This window comes from Centropristis striata, chromosome 6 (assembly GCF_030273125.1).
Source record: "Centropristis striata isolate RG_2023a ecotype Rhode Island chromosome 6, C.striata_1.0, whole genome shotgun sequence".
NCBI lineage: Eukaryota > Metazoa > Chordata > Actinopteri > Perciformes > Serranidae > Centropristis > Centropristis striata.
This window is the reverse complement of record NC_081522.1, coordinates 33,072,971-33,097,489: the sequence shown is the minus strand read 5'-3', so window position 1 is coordinate 33,097,489 and position 24,519 is coordinate 33,072,971. Positions and strand designations below refer to the sequence as shown.

The 24,519-nt window shown below is 36.7% G+C and overlaps 2 protein-coding genes across 2 annotated transcripts in view; both read right to left on the bottom strand.

Moving 5' to 3' along the window:
* Positions 1-1,904: 1,904 nt before the first annotated feature.
* LOC131973102 (aminopeptidase N-like) lies at positions 1,905-20,016 on the bottom strand. Its single transcript, XM_059334953.1, has 23 exons — positions 19,736-20,016; positions 18,585-18,682; positions 17,230-17,346; positions 16,803-16,989; positions 16,567-16,709; positions 14,158-14,294; positions 13,674-13,800; positions 12,159-12,313; positions 11,949-12,062; positions 10,718-10,861; positions 10,381-10,446; positions 10,209-10,274; positions 9,288-9,457; positions 8,569-8,648; positions 8,200-8,330; positions 7,961-8,016; positions 7,186-7,333; positions 6,930-7,021; positions 5,494-5,604; positions 5,249-5,416; positions 4,727-4,867; positions 3,285-3,366; positions 1,905-3,196 (listed from the first exon to the last, which is right to left on the bottom strand). The coding sequence occupies exons 1-23, from the start codon at positions 19,870-19,872 to the stop codon at positions 3,041-3,043; spliced, it is 2,826 nt and encodes a 941-aa protein (XP_059190936.1). The 5' UTR covers positions 19,873-20,016; the 3' UTR covers positions 1,905-3,040.
* A 1,925-nt stretch (positions 20,017-21,941) lies between these two features.
* Positions 21,942-24,519, bottom strand: part of LOC131973260 (aminopeptidase Ey-like) — a 29,442-nt gene continuing 26,864 nt past the window's right edge. The window contains exons 20-21 of the mRNA XM_059335219.1: positions 23,431-23,512; positions 21,942-22,810 (exon numbers count right to left, since the gene is read on the bottom strand). Of these exons, the coding sequence (XP_059191202.1) occupies positions 22,655-22,810; positions 23,431-23,512 (238 nt within the window). The 3' untranslated portion in view covers positions 21,942-22,654. The remainder of the gene's footprint in view (positions 22,811-23,430; positions 23,513-24,519) is intronic.

Here is a 24,519-nt window from a genome sequence, read left to right as displayed (position 1 = left end):
TTCCTGCTTTTTTCCTGCTGCAACTCTTCAAAACAAACTTTGTGTGAAATTACACAAAGAGTTACACCAACGCTCAAATATTCCTGTACTATCAAATTAAAACTAAAACTAAAATCATATCTTTGGTTTTACATGACCGAGGAATGTCAAACAAAAACTGGGAGAGAGTTTCAAGTCTGTACTTTGGAGTGACGTTGATAGCAGCGCTCCATGTGACCTGTTTTTTGTTAAACGTCACATGATCTGATCAGGACGGCACCATCATAGACCCCAGAGGGTTAAGAATGTTTGTATCTTGATTGGCCTCTAGCAATTATTGCAATAGTCAAAAATAAGTGAGGAAGTTCTTAATAGAGAAGAACTGTCTTTGTTTCTGTGTTATGCACTGCATCACTCTAAATTAATACTTTTCAACTGTAAAGTCATACAAAACAAGCAGGTTGTATATATCATCCTTGAGATGAACTTTACCTTTTCTAACCTAAAAGTAAAATTTGGCCAATAGTAAAATATCCTTATCACCCAAATCGCTAACATTGAACCATTGAGGGTGCGGTAGCAGTGTATGGATGAAGTATTTGATATTTTATTTTTTTCTTGTACAGTTTGATGTTGAATATGTATTTATTGTTAATGACTGCATGTCTGTCTGATGTTTGTTCGTGTTTCAATGTGTCTTCAACATAATGAGTCTAGATTACTTTACACAGTGTGTGTTTTCGAATCACAAAAAGAAAGAAACAGCAGCACTTTAACACAGATATATATTACAACTAATCTGTGCTCTGGACTATTACTCATTTAGTTTGAACTGAGGATATTCCGCTGTTTGCTTTGCTTTGCTTCGGTGGATCTTAGGCAGAATTTTTTTTGTGCGTGTGTCTGTTTCAGTGAAAAAAATCTGTGTTTAGCTTGATGGTCCATAAGAATAAAAACAAAACATTTTATGATAGATGAGCCTTAATTGCTGTGAATGAAATGAGTCCCCATTAAAAGTCCTTAACCCTTTAACAGGCAAAGAACTATATTTGGTAACTTCAGGTAATATTTCGAGAAAAAAGTTGCAAATTTACTAGATTAAAGTGGCAAATCTACAAGAAAAAAAGTTGCAGATTTAAGAGATATAAAGTGGCAAATTTGTGCGAAAAAAGTCGCAGATTTACAAGAAAAAAGTGGGTAAAAAACAACTTTTTTCTCCCAGATTCACCACTTTAATGTTAACCTCACCAACCACCCTGATTTATGACTTTCAAAAGATGTGAGGGAGGGGGATTCATGTGTTGTTTGACAGTCTAACAGACTAAATTTTGAGCAGACAGGTTTCTTCTTTTAGCATTTTGTAATTACCTAAAGTACCCCAAAAAGTAACTATATCTGTCAGCTAAATGTAGTGGAGTAAAAGTACAATTTTAGCTTCCAAATGTAGTGAAGTAGAAGTATAAAGTTACATAAAATGGAAATAGTCAAGTTAAGTTCCTCAAAATTGTACTTAAGTACTTGAGTATATGTACTTTGTTACTTTCCACCACAAATCAAGTTACATAAACTAAAACTGACTTTGAATATATGACAGTGACAAAATGCACTGCAGACTTACGTTAACATTAGATATATTAAGTTTCAGGTTCACAGTTTCCCTCCATCGTACCTGCTGATGTTTCAAGTCCGTATATGTCTGTAACCACTTTTGTCCTCTTAAAAGTTCAGGAGTTCACCTGCTACTCATTTGCACTATGTTATTTATTTTTTTCTACCACATTTGAGTACAGATTCTGTATGTACAAACTATTTAGTTTTGTTTGATGTACTGTACTCTGGTTCCAACATGAACACTAAAATGTGCATCTTTTTAATACTTCATACTTTTTTTTGTTGTATCTGACGTTGTAAAGCGAGAGATAAAAAGCCAAAAATGTGTTCTTTGTTTGGATTTAAATCAGTGTCTTCCTTTTCAGTGCTGGAGGAGAATTGCTTCAGTGCAAACAATGTTTCATCATGTCATTTAATTTCAGTTTGTTACTGTGTGTGTTTGTGGCTGTGACAAATCAGACCAATAAAATGAGTTCATCAATTCACTGACATTTGTCTTGTTTGGTTTCTGATAAAATAGAGGCATTTGGGCAGCAAAGCCAGGGCCAAAAATCTCTTAAAAGATCTTTATAGCATCGTGATCTTGACATCATAGAGCATCAATATTAATAAAATGCAATATATCTAATTTAGAACACAAACAGTGAAATACAATACCCATTGACTGAGGAAGCGCAGACACCTGGATTGACAGATAAAGATGGTTTAGATGTACAGGTGCATCTCAAAAAATTTGAATATCATAGAAAAGTTTATTTATGTCACTTCAAAAAGTGGAATTAACACATTATATAGATCCATTACACACAGAATGAAACATTTCATGTCTTAATTTATTTAATTTCTTATAATTATAATATTCAATGTCTTGTTCATTTAATGCCTGGTACAACTAAAGGTGCATTTGTTTGGACAAATATAATGATAACATCAAAAATAGCTCATAAGAGTTTAATTTAAGAGCTGATATCTAGATATTTTCCATGGTTTTCCAATGATTTTGGTTATTATTAAGAAAACCATGGAAAATGGCTAGATATCAGCTCTTAAATGAGTACCTCAAATTTGTACTTAAGTACATGCAGTAGTAAATGCACTTAGTTACTTTCTGCCACTGGTTATTATTAAGACAAATATCTATCTATCTATCTATCTATCTATCTATCTATCTATCATGCAGGTGAAAAGATGTTGAGGAGAAAACTGGGCAACATTTGGTTGAAGTTTTTAAGTTACATTTTAACCATTGTTAGAATGGCAATTAAATTACTATATTTCAACATAAAAGCAGGATTTCATTGCAAAAGTTACACAAAAGTGTTTAAAAAGTACAAAGCTAACATGTGGTGAAAGCAGATTTTTTTTAATTCTCTCATACAAACCAGGTTAGTTATGTTTTCTTTATGTATGTATCTTGTATGCCATGGGTTGTATGCCTCTGTCAGCTAATCTAAGGTCCAGTGTGACTCTTGAACCAGTCCGAGATCTCCTGTTTGTTCTGTTCCAGCCAATTGATGTTGGCCCTGGTCATCTCTAAGGCCTGCTGCACAGCCAGCGTGGCCGTTCCAAACCCTGCTGCACCGTGTCTTTCCACAAACTCCTCCAGCTAGTAGAGGAAAACATGAGGAACAGTTTAGACACTTAAATGTTCATAAGTTCACTAGAAATGACACGGTAGTACAACAAGTACATACCTCTTCTAGTTCATCAGATGTAGAAAGCCTTGCAGTGACTCCACTAATTATAGAAGCAAAGTTGAAAGAGCCCACGCCATATCTGAAGAAAAAATAAATTCCGCTCAAACAAGAACTGATACTGGATGTTGCTGTTTTAGCTCGACCAAGCAGCAAAAACAGCTTCCAGCTACACTAAAAATGATCATAAACTTTGGAAGAACAGAAGATGGAGAAACTATTTTAAAAAATGTAAATAGTTTAAATGTCATGGTAGTATAACCTCTTATATTATGATGAATATTACTAGCATAGTATCGCGTTAGCATTTATTTAGCGTCAGTATTTTTGCCGTTTTTGTATTTTTCCGGGGGCCGTAGCTGGCTCACTTTAAAAAAATATACTGGAGATACTGGTATCATATGAAACTAGAAGATCTAAGAAATCTATAGACACCATGTGCCGTGTCGGGAAGATGCTGACATAAAATTGCAAAGTTACGATGGTTTTAGCTACATGCTAAAGACACTGGAACCCAGGTGTGTGACTCTGTCTCGACGTTATTTCATGGACACAGTTTATCGTCTCATCTGCATTAATGTATGGTAACTGGTGTAGTATCATGTCTATTTGTAGTGGGCTGTGTTGAATGCCGTATTGTCCATCTTATTTGCATACCAAAGTTAGTTCCAGACAATTTTTGTTGACGTGTCAGTATTAAAAGCATACTTCACCAGTTTAGTATTGCATTCCCATAACACTGTGAGATGTTTTAGTTTTTTAAACGCGTAGTCTCTAGCCCCAGCCAATACTGCCTTGGCGACATCACTTAAGGTACTTACTCAGATTTTGCACCACTCCCCTTGAAGCTTAAGGCTTTATAAGACCTATAAAATAGTACTCTTCAAGATCTGTAAACAATATCTACTGTGCGACATCAGTGGAGTTTCCCTTTAATTCAAATTAAGAAAACAAACTTTTAGCAAATTATTAGGCAAGTTGTCATTCCTCATTTTTATCCAAACAAACCCTCCAAATGAAACAACAAAAAACTTGTTTGTCAACCATACCGATAGGACAACATAGTTGTCTTACAAACCACTGCTGGAAAAACAAGGTTTGGTTTAGAGAAAGATCTTTCTTATCTTACGTTAACATCATTGCTGTAATAATAACCATATGGTTTAAACTGGGGAATGACTGGGTCATGGATATAAGAGTGGTGGTCTCCAGTTTTGTTGACCCATCCATCCACCTGGACCTTCTCCCTCTGTGGACAATCAACTTCCTTCCTTTTTATGTCATTTGTTCTTCAACAAATAACCTCTATGCCTTACACAAATGAAAAAACTCTACTGCGCAAATTAATAAAATGTGCAAATTTCGTTGGCTTCTCTAATTTGATGGATAATAATTTGCACACAAATCCACCTATTTATTTATTTAATGATTTTAATACTCACTGTGTGAACATGTATTCCCAACGTTCCCTGACAAAGTTCCATGCCAGGTCCTGTCCCAATCTGTTGCTGGCAACATATGTGAAAACGGAGGAAGCATCCTGCTTACGGATCATAGTTGAGTTTAAGGTATAAGACAGGTACCTGTGAGAACAGAAGAAACAGTATTCCATTATTTATTATATACTCTTTCCAAAGGCACATTCCCAACAAGTTTAAAGCATGCAGTATTCCAACTGAAAAGCCCGCCCTCAATCTTACTGGTTTTAAATACTTCAGGATTATGTCAAAGCTTTTTTTAGCTTCCAAAAAAGTAGTATTTTTGAAAAATGCCATGATTTTAATTTAATTCACAGCAGTTTATGTCAAGGGACATGGCTCAGAAGGCAGGACTCAAATGCACGACAGAGATCAACTTCCAATAATCAAACAGCGTTTACTCCAGAAACGAGGTCGGTACACAGGCAGGCAGTCACACAGGCAAAGATATCCAAAAACAAGAATCAAAAAGGGGAGCATACATACCTTTCCAGCAGGTCTGTGTTAGTCGTGCAGGCCAGTGCAGACATGAGTTTGCTGGCTTCGCTGGCTAAAGTCGCCTTCTTGAACTGTGACCAGCCGAACTCCCACTCTGCCTCGCCACCTGCTGCCATGGCACTGCAGTACACTGTGGACCGCAGGTTGGGATTAATCCTGGCAAGAAAGTTGGAGTTACCTAATTGATCAAGTTAAACAAGGAGCATGATCAAAAGATATAAAAGAAGACCAACAAGTTGTGTTGAGGGCTGTCCATCCATTGTTTGAACCATGTGGTGGTCAGGTTTCGACATTCTGGTTCTTCAGTCCTGCAGGCCATTCGGATAGCATTCACCTGGTTGTATCTGCAAGAAGAGACAAACATGTAAAACATGATAAACTGCGACATTTTGCAGCCATTTTAAAGCTGTAAGTCTTTTAAGAGGATGGAGAAGCCACAGTCTGCTCTAAATGGTAAATTAATTTCAACTGGTCTAGTGCTTAACTCTGATGAAGACATAGCACAGAGAGGAACAAAACTGTGTAGAAAGGTAGTCCAGTTTGTTGTCCAGGTAGTGGACATTTAGGCTCAATCCAACTACCACCCCATTATGTGAGGGGTAAGCTGTCCATAGACCGTATAAATAATGGACGTAGTCACCGTGACTACTCGCCATGCTAGCCACCTGTCAATCAAAGGTAGCCACGCCCCAAATCATACGATTCTTTTTGTTCTATTTTCTTCTAAATGAGGCCATTATTTACACTATTAACATCAAATTGTCTTGAAGAAGATTTTTTAGTAGTGATTGAGACCATAGTGGTGTCCTAAACAAAATTCTGAGGTGATAAATCAAGTGAGAAGTTTTCTAATTTTGTATTGAAATGGATGGAGCGCTATGATTCTGCAGCCGCCATCAGCGCCCTCTGTTTGAATTTGGTAGAATGCAGCTTAAGGCACTTCCTGGTTTGCCTCACTGCTCAGACCAGGAGGTTGCCGCTTGGGGCTTACTCAATTTTAATTTGTGTTAAAGGCTAGGGCCAAGGCGTAGGGCTATGTAGCCCTTGAAATGAAGCTTCCGAAGAACCACACTTGAAGGGAGAGCTTTAAGGAATGTCCCAGCATCCGCTGCGTAACCTGTCACTGAAGTTTAAAGCCGGCTGGCAAACTTTTAGGCAGCGATGACTCAAGCCAAGGAGACACACAAATGTAAGTATTTTTTCAGCATTTTGATCATGACAGTCGTGTAATGATACTATGTTGAAGCAGATTTTAATTGTGAAGTTTGTTTTGAATCATTGATTAGTCATAGCTGATAATATTCCGTTGCTCCTTTCATGTAGGAAGTTAAGTACCATAATTTGATTTCTCAGCAGACCTATGCGCCCTAATGCAGTCGTCGCCTCCGGTGTCTTCTGTTAGTAGCAGACGGACGTAAAAATAGAAAAATGGCCCAGGCAACAGACATCACAACTTGTTTCCACTGTGTTTTGTCATTTTGGATTGTGTCGACACGACTAAAATTGCCCAATGATAATGGAGGGGTGTCTCGTTTCTTAGGGGAACGTTCTTACCCCTACTACCATCTACTCTGCAAGGGGAAGACTCAGATAGAGGGGTTGGGGTCGGGGTGGTAATGGGATTCAGCCTTATTGTGAAAACACACTATAAATGAGTTAGTATACTCACTGGTCAGTGTGTCTGTCAGGAACAGAGGTCCAGTCTGACGTCATGTTTTTGAAGTACAGGAAGAGAGGAGTCACCAGCTTCTTCATATAGTCCTATAAGTATTACTGAGACGTGAGTAAAGAATGTTGTTTCTTCTATAGAACAAGCTTTGCCTCCAAGTGTCCACTGGGGCATAAAGACTTACCATGGTTGTGTAAATGAATGTACTGAAATCCTAAAATGTTAAAACTTTGAAAACACAGATGTTGAAGCCTACCTGCATTGGTTTATAGACTTCAGTGCGATCCAGCATGAGGTAGTAATAGTCCAGGTTATCCAGAGCAGATTGCCAGGGCATGTATTCAGTCTCCACAGACATATAGAGGGTTGAGTTCAGAGCCAGAGTAGTTGAGACCATCTGAGCCCTGTATAGAGATACACATAGTTTAAAGCATAAAACAGTCCCAGTTTTATTCTCTCTAAAATCAGACCATTAGTGATACATTTTATATACAGTATATATATATATATATATATATATATATATGTCAGGATTCCCACTTGGACAATTACTGTTGTCTCCCCCTACCTGTCAAGTTTGACAGCTCTGAACCCATGTCCTTGTTTGGTACTTCCTGCCTTTGTTCTTTTCCCCGCCTTTTTCTCTGTTCACCTGTCTCTCATTTGTTCCAATCAGTGTGAGTATTACACACCTAAAGTCTTTTCAGTTGAGTTTGTCAGATTGTCACAGTGTGTACCGTATGTTGCCTGAAACCCACATGAGTGAGACGAGTACTTAGTTTAAGTTCATATTGGAGAGCTTTAAGAAAGTTTTTGTTCGGTTTTGAATCCTGCCTGTTTTTTGAAGTTATCTGCCTGTCGTGTCAGGATTATCTGCCTGTACCTGGACTCTGTTTTTTTCCTTCTGGACTGTCCTGTTTTAAAAATAAATCTAATCACTGCAAGTTATTCGGATCTGCTCTTGATTCCCCATCTGAGCCCTGACAATACATTTATATACAGCGTGTAAAAATGCCAAGAAACTGACATACCTGGCCAAATTGAAGGCATCATCCACCAGCTGGGCTCTGTTTATTACTGGTATAACCTGCACATAAAACAATTTTTATGTGTCAAACAGGAAAATTAAATACAGAAAATGATGAAATAATTTGCAAATACTAAGTAATGGAAGAGAGGATGTAAACAAAAAAAGCTAAAACAACCAAGGTTCCACATCGATCGTATCAAAAATTAAAATTACAAAAATGAGATTTGTCTGACCGTGTACCTTGTGATCTGAATGAAGCTGAGCGAAGAGGCGTTCCCAGTTTTCAAGATCATAGTTGACTCGGTAATATCCAGTGACATTAATGTTGGCCAGAACCCACGAACCTCCACTCCTCATCTCAGAGTTTACCGCTGAGATAAAATGGAAAAGCGAAACATGAAATGGCTTTAATAAAACAGTAATTCGTACTTCAGAAAAAACAAACCCTTATCAGATTGGGTGTTAAATATATTGTCTTTGTGCAGTTTTTAATTGAATGCATGTCACAAAGCATTAGCAAATGAGTACATTCTGTCATATTTAATTTGGACAAAATCACAACTTCTTATATTTGATAGACAGACGGATGGATAGGTAGATGTTACACACCTGTCTTTTCCAACAGCCACCAGATATCTGACTGGACCTCACTATGCTTCATCCACCTAATAGGAATCAGCCACTCATAGCTAGGGGAGGCAATATATACAGATTTTATTAATGATTGAGGCAGATAAAATAACTAACTAAAAAGACAAAACAATACTCATTTGTAACTATTCCACATATATTAAACCAACTATTTCACATCATCCATGCATTCTTGACTTAATGAGAGTTTGAGTCCCTTAAAATAAAGTAACTCATGAGGGAGCATTAATACTTTCAAGGAAAATGTATACAGGTGCATCTCAATGAATTAGAATATCATAGAAATGTTTATTTATGTTAGTTATTCAATTCAAAAAGTGGAAATAACACATTATATACATCAATTACACACAGAATGAATCACTTCATGTCTTAATGTATTTAATTTCTTCTAATAATAATGATTATGGCTTACATTTAATGAAGACCTAAAATTCAATGTCTCAAATAAATTGTAATATTACAAAAGACCAATTTTAAAAAGTATGTTTAATAAGGAAATGTTGGCCTCTGAAAAGTATGTCTATCTATATGACTCAATACTTGGTTGGGGCTATTTGACTTGAACTACTGGAAATGGTCTTTTTCACCATATTCTAATGTATTGAGATTCAGCTGTATATGTCTTCAGATATTTGACAGTAAAATTTGCAGTGAAATGCTGTAGTGGTGCGTACTTGTAAGGTGAAGCTTGGATGTTAGACTCTGTATCCAGCAGGAAGTGCTTCTGGGATACAGTTCCTGTGGTCGTATCTATGGTAACCACAGGGAAGCCCATCTGCAGCACCCAGGTGTTCATGATGTTTTGCACGGTGTTGGGAAGTTTAGTGCCACTAGCATCAACAGCCTAGGGAAACAGACAGACAAAATCATATGGTACCTCTTCCAGATTATATAGTTTAGTTACAGCTCTAACATATCAATATATTTTAATGTATTTTCTAGGTAGAACCTTAATAATAAGTACCACAGTACGGAAGTAGCAGATGTTGCAATTGCAGTTGTATGTAATTACAAATTATCAGTGGTGGAAAGTAACCAAGTACATTTACTCTACTGTACTTAAGTACAATTTTGAGGTACTTGTACTTCTTCTACACTACCTTTTTAGGCAAATATTGTACTTTTTACTCCACTACATTTAGCTGACAGCTTTAGTTACTTTTCAGGTCGAGATTTAACATAAAACATCTGATCAATTTAAAGTGATTAGACTTTAAAAATTAAACCTCATAACACTATATTAGGTAGTTGAGCCCTGTCTTTACAAAATTAAAACACTGCTCACATAAACGCATCAATATAAATAATTCAATAATATATTTAGAATATATAAAACAGTCTGGGTGGGTCCATTCTGCATAACGAGTACTTTTATTTTTTATATTTTAAGTACATTTTGATGCTGATACTTTTGTACTTTTACTTCAGTAAGTTTTGAATGCAGGACTTTTACTTGTAGTGGAGTCATTTCACAGTGTGGTATTAATACTTTTACTTAAGTAAGAGATCTGAATTCTGATTCTTCCACCACTGAAAAATATGTACATTTCTAAAAACATTTTAGTAAAACAACCTTTTTTAAAACAGCATCTTACCATTTGTAGATGCTGCCACAAGTCGTCCCCTACTGTGTTACTGTAGGCAAAGTGTTTGAGGTATCCCTAAAGACAAAAGAAAAAGATGATCAATATCAATATCCTGTCGTAATTAATTTGCTTTGATGGGAGATACAGTAATTTGTCTCAACAAGTTGAAATACAGACATACATTGAGTCCCCGGACAAAGACCGGCTCTGACAGGAAATCGGACAGCATCCTCAACACTGCTGCACCCTGAGGAGCCACAGACACACAGACAGAGACAGTGGATAAATCTATCAATCACTTTACACAGGCAGTAAGTACATTTTCTATTGTATTGCAGAATATATACAACAAAAGTTGAACAGCTGACAGTTGAACAGTATGTGATTTAATGATTACCTGTCCAGTTGCTGACATTTCTGGCTTATTTTCTGGCCTCAGCTGAACCCTATGACAGGCAGTATAGATGTGTTTCTGCTGTAATGTGTTTTTTATGAATGTTTTATTGACATCCGGGTACCTTGCTGTATGAGATGGCATCAAACTGCTCAGTGATCTGGTCTGGCAAGATAATATTGTCTTCTTTAGAAGACAAAGGGTGAGAAGAGGTCAAGGCATCGACCGCAAACACCCTGTGGACGTCATCAAGCACTATTAAGTCTTTCTGGAGAAAACAGACAAGCAAAAAATATGTTAAGATTGCATACGATGTACAGAAGCGATGATAAAAATGCATATATGTATTGTTAAGAGGGCCACAAGTGTCGAGTCCAGTGGTGGAGAACATATTCAGATCCCTTCCTTAAGTGACTCCACTACAAGTACAAGTCCAAAATGTACTTATTATGACCTTTAGCAAGGTTCTTTGTGGTGTATTTGTATTATATATCTTGTTTGTCATGTTTGTATATTTTTGGGGTGTTTTACAATGTTGTGATGCTTTTATTTTGAAAAGGTGCCGCCCAGCCTGAAAACAGCGCTTTTATTTTGAAAGGTAATGACAGGAAATAAGAGGTGTAACGGTAAAATGAAAAACAAACGGTAAAGTGCTTCGAAATTCATAAAAGTTGATATAAAGTATCAAAAAAGGCTTCTATAGTGGCTGGCAGACAGGGGTGCAAGGTTTGTTGAAGTTTATTTCCTTCTGTCTTTATATATTAACGGCTATTTTTGTTGTCATAACTATTGTAAAAAGGTTTATTTGCTAAAGGGCTATTGCTAATGATTGCTATTGTTCTCCCATCTCCTAACTCTTACGGTGAATTCACAAGGCGGTCAGGGAATGAACCATTTGTATAAAGGTGCCATCCAGCGTGAAACGGGTGTTTTTATTTTGAAAGGTAGTGACAGGAAATAAGAGATGTAACAGTAAAATGAAAAACAAACGGTAAATAACGAGTGCTTCGAAATGAATATAAAGTTGATATGCCTCAGCTTGGGACAACTTTTAAAGATGAAGTTGGTGATGAAGAACTTTATGCCTACGTACACACCTGAAGAAGAGGAGGGGGAGAAGGAGAGAGAAGTAGGAGGAGAAGGGAGGAGGAGGAGAAGGGCTAAAGCTAATGTTTTCTATTGTTTTCCCATCTCGTAGCTCTTATGGTGAATTCACAAGGTGGTTAAAGAATGTCTTATTTTTAATTAATGATGCTATGGTTGCGAATAAATTGTATGTACTTAAGTACAGTACTTGAGTAAATGTACTCAGTTACTTTCCACCACTGGTCACGTCCAAGTTCACGTGTTCTTACCACATTCCATGCAGGCTCAGCGTAGTCTGCTCCCAGGTAAGACACATATGAAGCAAAGCCCTCATTCAACCAGACCTCATTCCACCAGCGCAGAGTCACCAGGTTCCCAAACCACTGCACCACAAATCAGATCAGTCCATTTGTTGACTGATTAATATGCAAGTCAAACAATTCATAGTATTCAAATTAAACATTTAAATATATATTTACCATATGTGCTAGTTCATGAGCAATGATGGTGGCAGTGGTCTCTTTATTTCCGTTGGAGGAGGTCACGGGGTCGTAGAGGAGGTTGGTTTCTCTGTAAGTCACCAAACCCCAATTCTCCATCGCACCGAAATAGAAGTCTGGCAGAGCGATCTGATCTGTGGAGAGCAGGCTTAATCAGTGGTGGAATGTAATTAAGTACATTTACTCAAGTACTGTACTTAAGTACAATTTTGAGGTACTTTTACTTTACTTGAGCATTTTCATTTTATGTAACTTTATACTTCTTCTCCACTACATTTAGAGGCAAATATTGTACTTTTTACTCCACTGCATTTAGCTGCACATATCAAGCAGTAATTCTCCAGTCAGATCCCATAAAACTAGATGGCATAAAGCATAATCTGCAATCAATGCAAAACCATGTGGAAGAGATGACCTACTTTACCTATACCTACCTTTAAAAAAAAAACCTGAAGACCCAGCTCTTCAGAGAGCATCTTCTCTCCTAGCACCACACGATAATTCTACTCCTTAAAGAATCGTCACTACTTTCCCTTTTTCTGTAAGTCGCTTTGGATAAAAGCGTCTGCTAAATGATTAAATGATGCACATATGGTATTTGTGTTTGTCTCATGTATTAAAGTGAGGACTGTGACTCAGCAAGTATTTTTTTTGTCTTTTGTCGACTCTGCGAGGTTGTACTTGCAAACATGCTTACAATAATAGCATTGACATGCTAATGTTTAGGCAGAAATGTTCACTGTCTTAGTTTAGCATGGTTTACATACTATGATTTACTGATAAGCACTGTGTCATGATCCCACTGTCTGTTAAGTATCTTATTTTCCCTTCGTGTTCCATGTCTTGTGTTTCCTGTTTTATTTTGTGATCACTCCCCCCTGCCTCTGGGCTCAGGTTCCTATCTGCCCCCCTGTTTTCACCTGATCTCTGATTGTGTCTCTCACACCTGTGTCTCATCACTCCTCATTAGCCCTGTATATAACCCCTTTGTGTCTTGTCTCATTGCCAGTTTGTTGTTCCTCTAAGCTCACGGTCCAGCATTTTCACAGTCATAGCCTAGTCGTGTTAGAAATCTTGCTCGCCTTTTTCATTCTGCCTTTTTGCCTCTTGTTTTTGGAAACCTTTGCCTGTGTGACTGCCTGTCTGCGTACCGACCTTGTTAATGTAAAAAACGCCTTTTGAATATTGTAACCTGATCTCTGTCATTGCATTTGAGTCCTGCCGTCTGAGCTACGTCCCTTGACACTGAACACAAAGTACATATGTGGCTGATGATAATGTCATTAGTTTTGCAAGCACTTTGTCTAAAACCACAGCATTGGTTTATGACCTTCAGGAATAAGTTGTGAAAAAAGCAAAACATACTGTAGAAAGGAAATAGAAAACAATTCTACAGTGTAATTTAGCATTTAGATGCTTTTATCCAAAGTGACGTGCATTTTAGAGTTTTTACAACACAAGCAAAGACGAAGTCGAAAGACAACACGAGCTCACCTGACTTGCTCAGTGGGTAGGAGATGTTATAATACGACTGGAAGAAGTCCAGTATGGGTCCAGTCACATTCAGGGCGTAGTCTCCCTGTCCCTGCTCAATGGCCGTCCTGCGAGCCCAGATACGGATCTAGACACACAACAGCAACCACCTGTATGTATTTTGTCTGTGATTGGTTTATAGTGAATGCAGGTTCAACTTTGCCTGAACTACAAACTCCAGCAAATAAAAAAACAAAAGGAGAACTTTTAATCAAGATAAGCATTTTCATATTTTGGACATAAACAGCCCCTATGTTTTCTAAGTGACCATCAGGTTATTTTTTAGTCAGATATGTGTCCATCTTGTATTTAGAATAAAATGTAGCTATTCTGGCTCTTGTTAGCCTTACTACTGAAACACATTTTGTTCTTTTTGTTAGCAAAGTAATCAGAATTATAGATGTTTTTGTCATAGTCAAAAGTCAAAGATGTCCTAGACAGTTACCAGAGTGTCTCCTTGTTTAGTACTGAGATGTGCGTAGTCAGAGATGACGAGGGCCAGGAGATAGGTGGACATTTTCTTGCTGGGCTCAAACTCGGTCTGTGTCACAGCCACTCCACCAACAGTGATGTTAACGCTCCCTGAAAAAACACAAACACATTTAAAAACATTTCCATTTCCAACCCATTCCATAATAGAATCTCAAAGCATTAGGAATATGTTAGACATGCAATACATATATTGCAAGCTTAGGCACTATAATGACTTTTTTTATCTCCTCAAACTAAAGCCTGTGACAGGGTGGAATTTTATGGAAAGATTCAAAGTAATATGGCAACAAGACTAGATCAAAACCTGGTATATGGCTTACTGCATTGGGTCAATTTGATTTTGAGATTTTGTGGGCAATGATACAGGAATAGTAGTGTCTATGATGTGAATGTTTTCATTATTATGGTTTTATCCTAGTAATACCAACAAGCAATAATATGCTTATTGATATTATAATATACCTTTAAGGAACAATAACACTCTGTGCCAATGAATTTCAGTTCATTTTGAAGATCTTTGATTTTATTCCTGCCAGAAAGCCTTTTTCTTCCATGGTTTGTTGTTAGGGAAGCAACAAATTACCCAGGACGGCATGATGTAATTTCAACAGAAATTGATGAGTAACGCATTCTGTTCGGCTGTCAATATTGTCCCCACACTCCTCACATGACACACCCCATCCCAGTCTGTTGTCTCCAAACAGCATCTCAGGACTTCATCAGCTTTAGGATACCAGCCTCTTGATGTTCTGGTGGTGTAGGAGGGAGAGATGCGTAGCATGTCATGATCTGACCGTCCAAGAGGGGGCAATGCAGGACATGTGTATGCATTTTTGACATCTGCATGCATGAGATCCAGCAATTATCACCTCTGGTTGTACAGTCCACAAACTGTCTGAAAGTGGGTAGATTCTTAGAAAGACAGACATGGTTGAAATCCGCAGACATAACAATGAACGCATCTGGGTAGTTGGCCTGAAGTCTTGTTATAGTCTTGGCTACGTCAGACTCTACCTCGCGGTACCTGAGCAGGTGAACCAAAACAAACCAAACCAAAATCAGAATGCCACCCAAAGGGTCAAAGGCGGAGGCGAAAGTGGAAGATAGTGGTGTGCATTATGTCATATACGGCTTCTGCCTTGGCAGATGGAGGAATGTAAGCGATGGCCACCAGCACAGTGAACTCCCTGGGTAGTTAGTATGGTCTTAAACTAGCTGCTAAAAGTTAAATGTCTGGTGTCCCCTCGTAACGTCCTGAAGCCGGTGAAACTGATCAGAGATTCTGGCATGTCGTTTGTCGACCACGTCTCTGTCAGGCATATGATGCTGCTCTCCCAGTCGATTACTGGCTCCTGACGAGGGTTTTTAGTTCCTCTAATTTGTTTGTCAAGCAGTGAACGTTTCCCATGGTGACAGATGGTAGTGCTGGTTTAAATGTGTCTTTCAAACTCCTCGTCATCCTCCTCTTGTTTCTTTTCACCCCAGCACACATCCCCCGATGCCTCCTCTTTAATAGTTCCTTAGGTATGTCATGTTGAATCCCAAGTGTTGAGCCATGGACCAGGTTCAGTAGTTCCCCAAGGGTGTATGTCAATGCAGTTTGCTCCATCCGTCTGACTGATGTATGGCACATATTTTCCACTCATGTCCACAGACTTCTTGCTAAAAGTCTTGATGGTGGTAGAGGTTAAAACTCAAAAAGCACACTTTGGTTGTAGCTATGAGCATAATAGAAAGTAATACATTTTTTAAAAAAGGCATATGATGCTTCTCTCCCGGTACGATTTCTGGCTCCTGACAAGAGTTTCTAGTTCCTCTAATTTGTTTGTCAGGCAGTGAATGTTTCCCATGGCGATAGGTGGTAGTGCTCAACTAAAAAAACTCAAAAATCACAATATGGTTGTAGCTATGGGTACAATAGAAAGTATTTTTTTAAAGGCTACTAGAAAAACACTGAAAATACGAGCCTATACACATCTGCACGTAAAAGGCTGCCGTCTCTTAGTTTAGGTAAAACTTTCGTCTTTTTGTTCTTTTGTTTTGGTTTAACTAAGCATGGGTTAACATTAGTTTTGTTTGGTGTTTTTTGCTGTAACCCACCAAATAAATCTGTTAAGGGCTGCTTTGTTGCTGGTGGTTCTTGGTAGCTGGAAGAGGTCTCATTTATTCATGTTCCCCCTAAAAAACCCTAAAACCTAACCAACACAACTTTTGGAGCCACTTGAGGTCTAGCTGACTACCTTAAATAAGTATGGTTGTTTTTGGAACTTTAAAAACTTGGGTGTGAACTATGTCCATTGTTTGCATTCAAGATAATGACTGATCCATAGAGACTGATCCATAATAGATAGAGTACACTGACCTACTTCCAGGCCATTGGACAGGGCTACAGTTCCAGGGGGGTGGCGGAGAGTTATATGGAAAACAGCTTTAATAGCTGGCTCATCAAAACAAGGGAAGGTCTTTCTGGCATGAGTTGGATGCATCTGGGAGGTGGCAACAATCCTGAAAAAAGGAGCAAAACATTCTGAACACAGTGTAGAAATTTGATCACTAAAACAAATCTAAATGTAGCAGGACACAGATGATAAAACTTACTTTTTGACTCCATCTTCTATATATTCACTCCTGTAAAAGCCTGCCAAGTCGTCAGCTAGCTCTCCAGTGAACTCAGTGTACAACAGATAATTCTGTTCTGGGGTTAATGTACTGTTCAGCTGGATCACCAGATACTGGGTATCATGGTGCAGCCAGGAGGACTTAATACCAGGGGCAGGACCACCACCTGGGGAGGAAGTAGAATTGACTGAGGGGCAGAGAACATTTTAAAACAATCAGGAATCCATCCATCCATCCATCCATCCATCCATCCATCCATCCACACTCGGGTCTGGAGCTGATCCCAGCTGACATTGGGCTAGAGGCGGGGTACACCTTGGACAGGTCGCCAGACCATCACAGGGCTGACACATAGAGACAGACAATCACGCTCTCATACACACCTATGGGCACCTATGTACTGTACCTGAAGCAGTGAGCCTTGCACTGTGTGTGGCGTCCAGCTTGGTGTAGTTTAGTTTGTTTGAGTGGATCAAGATCAGATCTGTTTCTTTCACACACTTAAACTTCACAGTGGATTTGCCTGGTGAATACATGGGAATAGCAAGTGAATTAACATGACAATCACTGCACTATGAACACTCATGCTCCTTTTAAATTTTAATTGAATGTGCAATGTTCTCTGTGCAATGTTCCATATCCAACTACTGACTCTGTCTACATTGTATATAATGTTCCTAAAGTTTTTTCATTTTATTTTTGTTGAAATTGTATTGTGTTGCCTTTTATATTTCTACTTGTTTATTTTGTAAATTGTTAATACTTTTCATATTTATACTTGTTTATATTGTAAATTGTCAATAATTTTTATATTTCTACTTGTTTATTTTGAAAATTGTTAATACTTTTTATATTTTTACTTGTTTATTTTGTAAATTGTGAATACTTTTTATATTTATACTTGTTTATATTGTAAATCGTTAATACTTTTTCAAATACTTTTTACTTGTTTATTGTTAATACCTCTCTTATATTTCTAGTTTATACTGCTGTTTACTATTTATTGTTATTTTGCTATCCATTTTGCTGCTGTAACTGAAAAATGTCCCCATTTTTGGGCTAATAAAGGAAATCTTAATCTTAATCTTAATCTTAAAGGGCACATAAATGACCCTGGTTCCCAAAAATGTAGGTGCTGTGAGAAAATGTAGTAAAAACAATGCAACCTACATTTAACTGAATACAGAAACTGGGAAACTATAGAGACTGTATCCCAAATCGGACACATCTGCAATGCCGCACTTTCCGGTGTTTCACGGTAATTTTGAATAAGATCGCCACCACCAGTGTAGGTATAATTGATTTATACATATTTAATAATGTACATGTGAAATTTCATTTATGTACATGGAGATTTACATGTCTAATTACAATACGAAAGTAACTCCGAAAGCAGTAAGAACGTTTGGGCGACACTCAGGATCTTAAAAGTACATCTGTATTTTTACTATACTGTCTTTTATTGTGAAGGACAGAAATACGGTCCAGGTGTGTAAATAACGATGGTTGATAACGGTGTTATTTATTTGGCTTACCCAATAGCAGCCATATCACTCTTTGGTCTTACTCACTCACTCATATAATACTAAAGCTAAACTGAAAGCTTGATAATTAGATATGTAAATGAAAAAAGGTAGAAAATGAATACAGATATACACAAATAAATGCAGAATATGAAAGGCATGAATATGTAAGTAAATACATAAAGATGGGTTTTATTTCTTTTTTTTACTACAACAAGAATAATTAATAACTAATCACCTGTAAAAATGTAGAGGCCAGTGTTTGGGTCAGAGGTGAGACGAGGCCAGAGGGTGATGTTGTAGTAGTCGGGGAGCAGAGAGCTGGGGAGACGATAGCTGAGGGGAACAAACACTCACATCACTCAACTTCAGTTATTAAATAATAAAACAATGTCTTGATTTTGTTTATTTAGTGCAGAACAGTGGTGGATTGTAACTAAGTACATTTACTCAAGTACTGTACTTAAGTATGATTATGAGGTACTTATACTTTACTTGAGTATTTCTATTTTATGTAACTTTTTACTTCTTCTCCACAACATCTTGAGGCAAATATTGTACTTTTTACAGCTTAAGGAGGAAAAAACATTTATGTGTCACTCCAGCTTCCACAAGACTGGTGAAGCATAAAATATCTAATCAAAATGTACTTAAAGAATCAAAAGAAAAAGTACTGATAATGCAGAAAGTTCCCACTCAGATTGGTATTTATATATTATGAATATATTATCAGATTATTTGTATTGATCAGTGGTGGAATGTGGGGGAAAAATACATTAATTCAAGTACTTTACTTAAGTACATTTTTGAGATACTTGTACTTTACTTGAGTATTTCCATTTTATGCAACTTTATACTTCTACTCCACAACATCTTGAGGCAAATATTGTACTTTTTACTCCACTACATTTAGCTGACAGCTTTAGTTACTTTTCAGATCGAGATTTAACATAAAAAACATGATAAATTTAAAGTGATCAGACTTTTTAAAAAATTAAATCCTATAACAGATTTTTAGGACACTGCTTAAATAAAAGCATCAATACAAAAGTGTGATAATATGTTTAAAATATATAAAACGATCTGTGTGGGTCCATTCTGCATAATGAGTACTTTTACTTTTGATACTTTAAGTACATTTTGATGCTGATACTTTTGTACTTTTACTTCAGTAAGTTTTGAATGCAGGACTTTTACTTGTAGTGGAGTAATATCACAGTGTGGTACTAGTATTTTTACTTAATTAAGGGATCTGAATACTTTTTCCACCTCTGCCTGGCACATTGGATCCATGTGACCTTTTGCTTTTAACTTTGAGCTCATTTTGTATTATTATTGTCCTTCGAGGACACAGAAGTGTGCAATTACATGCAAATGTCCATGTCTTACCTGTCCCAAGGAGCTGTGACATCATCGCCTCCTCCAGTCAGGGCAATAGTCCACAATATAACAATGGTTGCCACGGAGACCATGGCTAAGACCACAAACAGAATGCAGAGTTTGCTGACTCGGCAGCTTTTCGCCATACCCTAAAAGCGACAGCACAGAAGTCCTACAGAGAGGAAAACAGTTGATTAAAACTACTTTTGTACCTTTACTGCTGTAATACAAATGGCAAAAGGTCTGATTAAAACTAAGTATATTGTGCTTAGATCGCTGAGTCCATGCAGAGTGACATATACAAGTAAATGCCAGCGTTTAAGTGCTGACACCCCTTCTACCCCCCCTCTCCTCCCCCCTCTCCTGATGCTGACTCATGGGAAAAGTGGAAACTGCTGATAAAGGAGTGATGAATTGTCTCCAATAATGTTTTAGTGGATGTTCACATATCAGTCATAAAACACAGCAGGTCCGCTGAGAATTCACACTCGTATGACATGAAGACTTTATTCTCTTTGTCCCTGGGTTCAGAGGTTAAACCCTTACGTCTGTTTAACAATTACAGGAAACCTGCAGCACATCCTCCTCTCCCCTCCTGCTCTTCTCCATGTACACAAACAGCTGCACTTCCAGTCTAAAGTCTAACTGCAGCAACTATGCAAAGGGTAAAACTGTGAAAAACTGCTTTAAAGTTTTTTAACGTGTTTTAACTGGCCAGCCAAATGGATTACAGGTAGGTAAGTGATATGACACTTATTTCTATGTATTGATGATATTTTTATGCTAAAAAATCTTGTTAAATTATTTGACCTTTGACCCCAAAAATGTAGTAACTGCTCTAACACCACACTGTGAAATTACTCCACTACGAGTAAAAGTCCTACATTCAAAACTTACTGAAGTAAAAGAACAAAAGTATCAGCATCAAAATGTACTTAAAGTATCAAAAGTAAAAGTACTCGTTATGCAGAATGAACCCACCCAGATTGTTTTATGTATTCCAAATACATAATTGGATTGATATTATGATGCATTTATGTGAGCGGCATTTAATTTGATCAAGATAGGGCTCGTTTAACTACTTAATTACTGTTATGAGGTTGTTGGGGTTTTTTTTAAACAAGTCAAATCACTTTAAATGAATTTTTTAGGTTAAATCTCGGCCTGAAAAGTAGCTAAAGCTGTCAGTTAAATGTAGTGGACTAAAAAGTATAAAGTTACATAAAATGGAAATACTCAAGTAAAGTACAAGTACCTCAAAATTTTACTTAAGTACAGTACTTGAGTAAATGTACTTGGTTACATTTTACCACTGACTTTAGGTAGGTAAGTGATATGACACTTATTTCTACATGTATTGATGATGTATTTTTTATTCTCAAAAATCAAGACGATTTATTCGACCTTTGACCCCAAAAATGTAGTTATTGCACTGGTTTTGCATCGCTGTATAAGGTTCTAGTAGTAATGCACAAACAGAGTGCAGTAACTACGAAGTTGTTTTAAAAGTGTTTAAAATATAACATTTTTTATAATTAAGTCTAAAATACACAAATCTTTAAAGAGAATTGTTAGTCTTAATATATATATATTTTTTACTTAATAACTGTCTAAGATAAGATCATTTAGAACTTTTTTTATCCCAAAGGAAATTTTGGTTCCAGATTGCTCCAAAGTTACAAAAACTATCACAATATAGGATAATAAAAGAAAAACAATGAACAAAGTAGGTAACAACAACAATATATAATATAAATATAACAATATAAAAAAAGTGTCTAAGGTTTATCATTTCTAGATAATAATTTCCCTATCAAATGAACTCATAATTTCTATTATTCTGGTCTTCACTATTCAACACAATGAAGAAATACAAGGCTACACTGTATTTCAGTCAAAGCTGTAAGTTCTGCTTTGAGTTGGATTTTGTAGTTACTGCAATTTTTATATAATTTCTCGGAAATAAAGCAAAACTGAAATCTAAAAGTTTGTCACATGATAAAACTGACATCAAGGAGTTCATATTTTAGTTAGTTATAACTTCATTTCGACCAAAAATTTAATTACTGCAGTCATACTTTGTAGGCACTAGTGAGGCTAAAACATCTTGATCGCCCCCTGGTGGCTGGATGCAGTATAACAGATATTTGTTAACTGGATAGCAGAAATTACAGTACAACCAGAATTATTTATTACAAATGTGTTTATTCTCCTTTTCAGAATAGAGTACAATTATTGCCTTCACATGTCTAAAAATGTCAGCAAAAGATGTGAATCATTGTCTGTAAAATGGTAGTTTTTAAAGCTGCACAGACTAGCCTGTGTACATAGGTCAGGGATGGGCAACTGGAGGCCCGGGGGCCGCATACGGCCCGCAGCCTCACTTGAAGCGGCCCTCAGTACAACTAGATGCATTTGAGCATGAAATCTTAAAAGTGCAGTGTAAAAATGCACAAAATTACCAACAATTAATGTTGGTCTGCTGTTCTTGCACTGAAAAACAAGAAATCACAGTAAGTGGTTATTTTTTATTTGCTTCAAACCTTTTGTATTCCTATTTATACTGTTATACATGCATTTCAGCATGAAATATGTTAAGTTACTGCACTGTAAACATATTTAAAATTGCAGTTTCATTATATCTGGTTAAATGCACGGTCCTATATGTGGCCCTGTGGTAGTGTCAATGAAATATTGTGGCCCCCTCCAGCATTTAAATTGCCCATCCCTGATGTAGGTCATTTCAGCGTTTCATTTTTAAAGTTGCACATATTTACAAATATCCAATTTACAAAATTGTACATGAAGACTTTACAAAATTTGCTTTCAGTGGAAGATGTGTGCAATTTTCTCCTCTGAGGATGATTTATCTTGATGGAAAAAAAACCTTTTAAAGTACATGAAGTACAAGTAAATACACAGCTAGTACTACTCAGGAGCTTCAGCATCGAACCAATTCTTCACGTTCTGCTGGTTCTCTTGGATCCATTTAATGTTGCTGATGGTTCTCTCGATGGACTGATCCACCGCCAGCGTCCCAGAGCCGAAACCAACATCAGAGTTTTCCGCCTTAAACTTCTGAAGCTGTGACAACACACATAAAAAACATGAAATCAGTATGTTGTTTTGGGGGGATGGTGCAGCCATTTGAAAACAAGCAGCAACAAATACCCAGTGGTGGAAGAAGTATTCAAATCTCTTACTTCAGTAAAAGTACTTATACCACACTGTGAAATCACTCCACTACAAGTAAAAATCCTGAATTCAAAACTTACTGAAGTAAAAGTACAAAAGTATCAGCATCAAAATGTATTTAAAGTATCAAAAATAAAAGTATTCATTATGTAGAATGGACCCACTCAGTTTATTCTATATATTCCAAATATATTATAAGATTATTTGTATTGATGCATTTATGTATGCATCGTTTTAATTGGGTAAAGATATGATTCATTCTAACTACTTAATATACTGTTATGTTATTTATTTAGAAAAGAAGAATCGCTTTCATTAGATTCTGATCATTGAATTGTCCATTTTTTTTGTTGAATCTCGATCTGAAAAGTAACTAAAGCTGTCAGCTAAATGTAGTGGAGTAAAAGTATAAAGTTAGATAAAAAGGAAATACTCAAGTAAAGTACAAGTACTTGAGTAAATGTATTTAGTTACATTCCAACACTGCAAAAAGGTCTAGAATATCTAACCTGCTCAAGCTCGAATTCAGTGGAAAAGCGTTTGGTGACTCCGTTGATCAGGTTGGAGAAAGAGAATGATCCACCTCCATACCTGTGAGTTAGAAGATATAGTCAGATCCATTTGTTTTCACATTGAACAGTTTCAAAAATGTGTTTTACCAGTTGTAAAAAAAAAAAAAAAAGAAGAGTAACATTTTGATCTTGACTATACCCTTCCCTAAAACAACACCAACAACAGAAAAAAATTCAATATACAGTCATGGAAAAAAAATATTAGACCCTCCCTTGTTTTCTTTCATTTCTTGTTCATTTTAATGCCTAGTACATCTGCTTGGACAAATGTAATGATAACAACAAAAATTGCTCATAAGAGTTTAATTTAAGAGCTGATATCTAGCCTAGCCTAGTCTATTATGATTTTGGTTATTATCAAGAAAACCATGGAAAATGACTAGATATCAGCTCTTTAATTAAACTCTTCTGAGCTATTTTTGTTGTTATCATTATGTTTGTCCAAACAAATACCTTTAGTTGTACCAGGCATTAAAATGAACAAGAAATTGAAGAAAAAGTAAGTAAGTAAGTAAGTAAATTTTATTTATAAAGCACTTTTCACAGGAAAAGAAAACCACAAAGTGCTTTACAAGGGTATAAAACAACATACAGGCAAACACAGAAAAACACAATACATCAAGAAAACATAGTAAAAGCCTGGACGTCTAGTTGACCAGGTACATACAGTCAACTAAACGCCTGTCTAAACAGATACGTCTTAAGTTGACATTTAAAAGAATCCACAGATACCGCAGACCGTAAGGGTGCAGGCAGGGTGGAATAATGATTTTTTCCCCCCATAACTGTATTTCACCATGGTCTCTGAAAATCAGATTTTTATACCATAAATCATGATTCCATTACACCAAAAAGAAAGACATGCATTGTGGTACTTTGTGGTACAAATTGATATTTTTCTAAATGTTTCTTATGTACCAAGGTGTACACTGCTCACAGTGGTTAATGCTTTACCAAACAACACAAATATTCTACGAACATAATATCATATCTGAAGTTACAAGAAAAAGTGAAGAAGAAACATCA

Coding starts and splice junctions, on each gene's coding strand:
- LOC131973102 (XM_059334953.1), bottom strand. CDS start 19,872: ATGGCGAAAAGCTGCCGAGTCAGCAAACTCTGCATTCTGTTTGTGGTC. Junction 18,683..19,735: donor GTCACAGCTCCTTGGGACAG/GTAAGACATGGA, acceptor TGTTCCCCTCAG/CTATCGTCTCCCCAGCTCTC. Junction 10,275..10,380: donor TCTTTGTCCGGGGACTCAAT/GTATGTCTGTAT, acceptor TTTTGTCTTTAG/GGATACCTCAAACACTTTGC.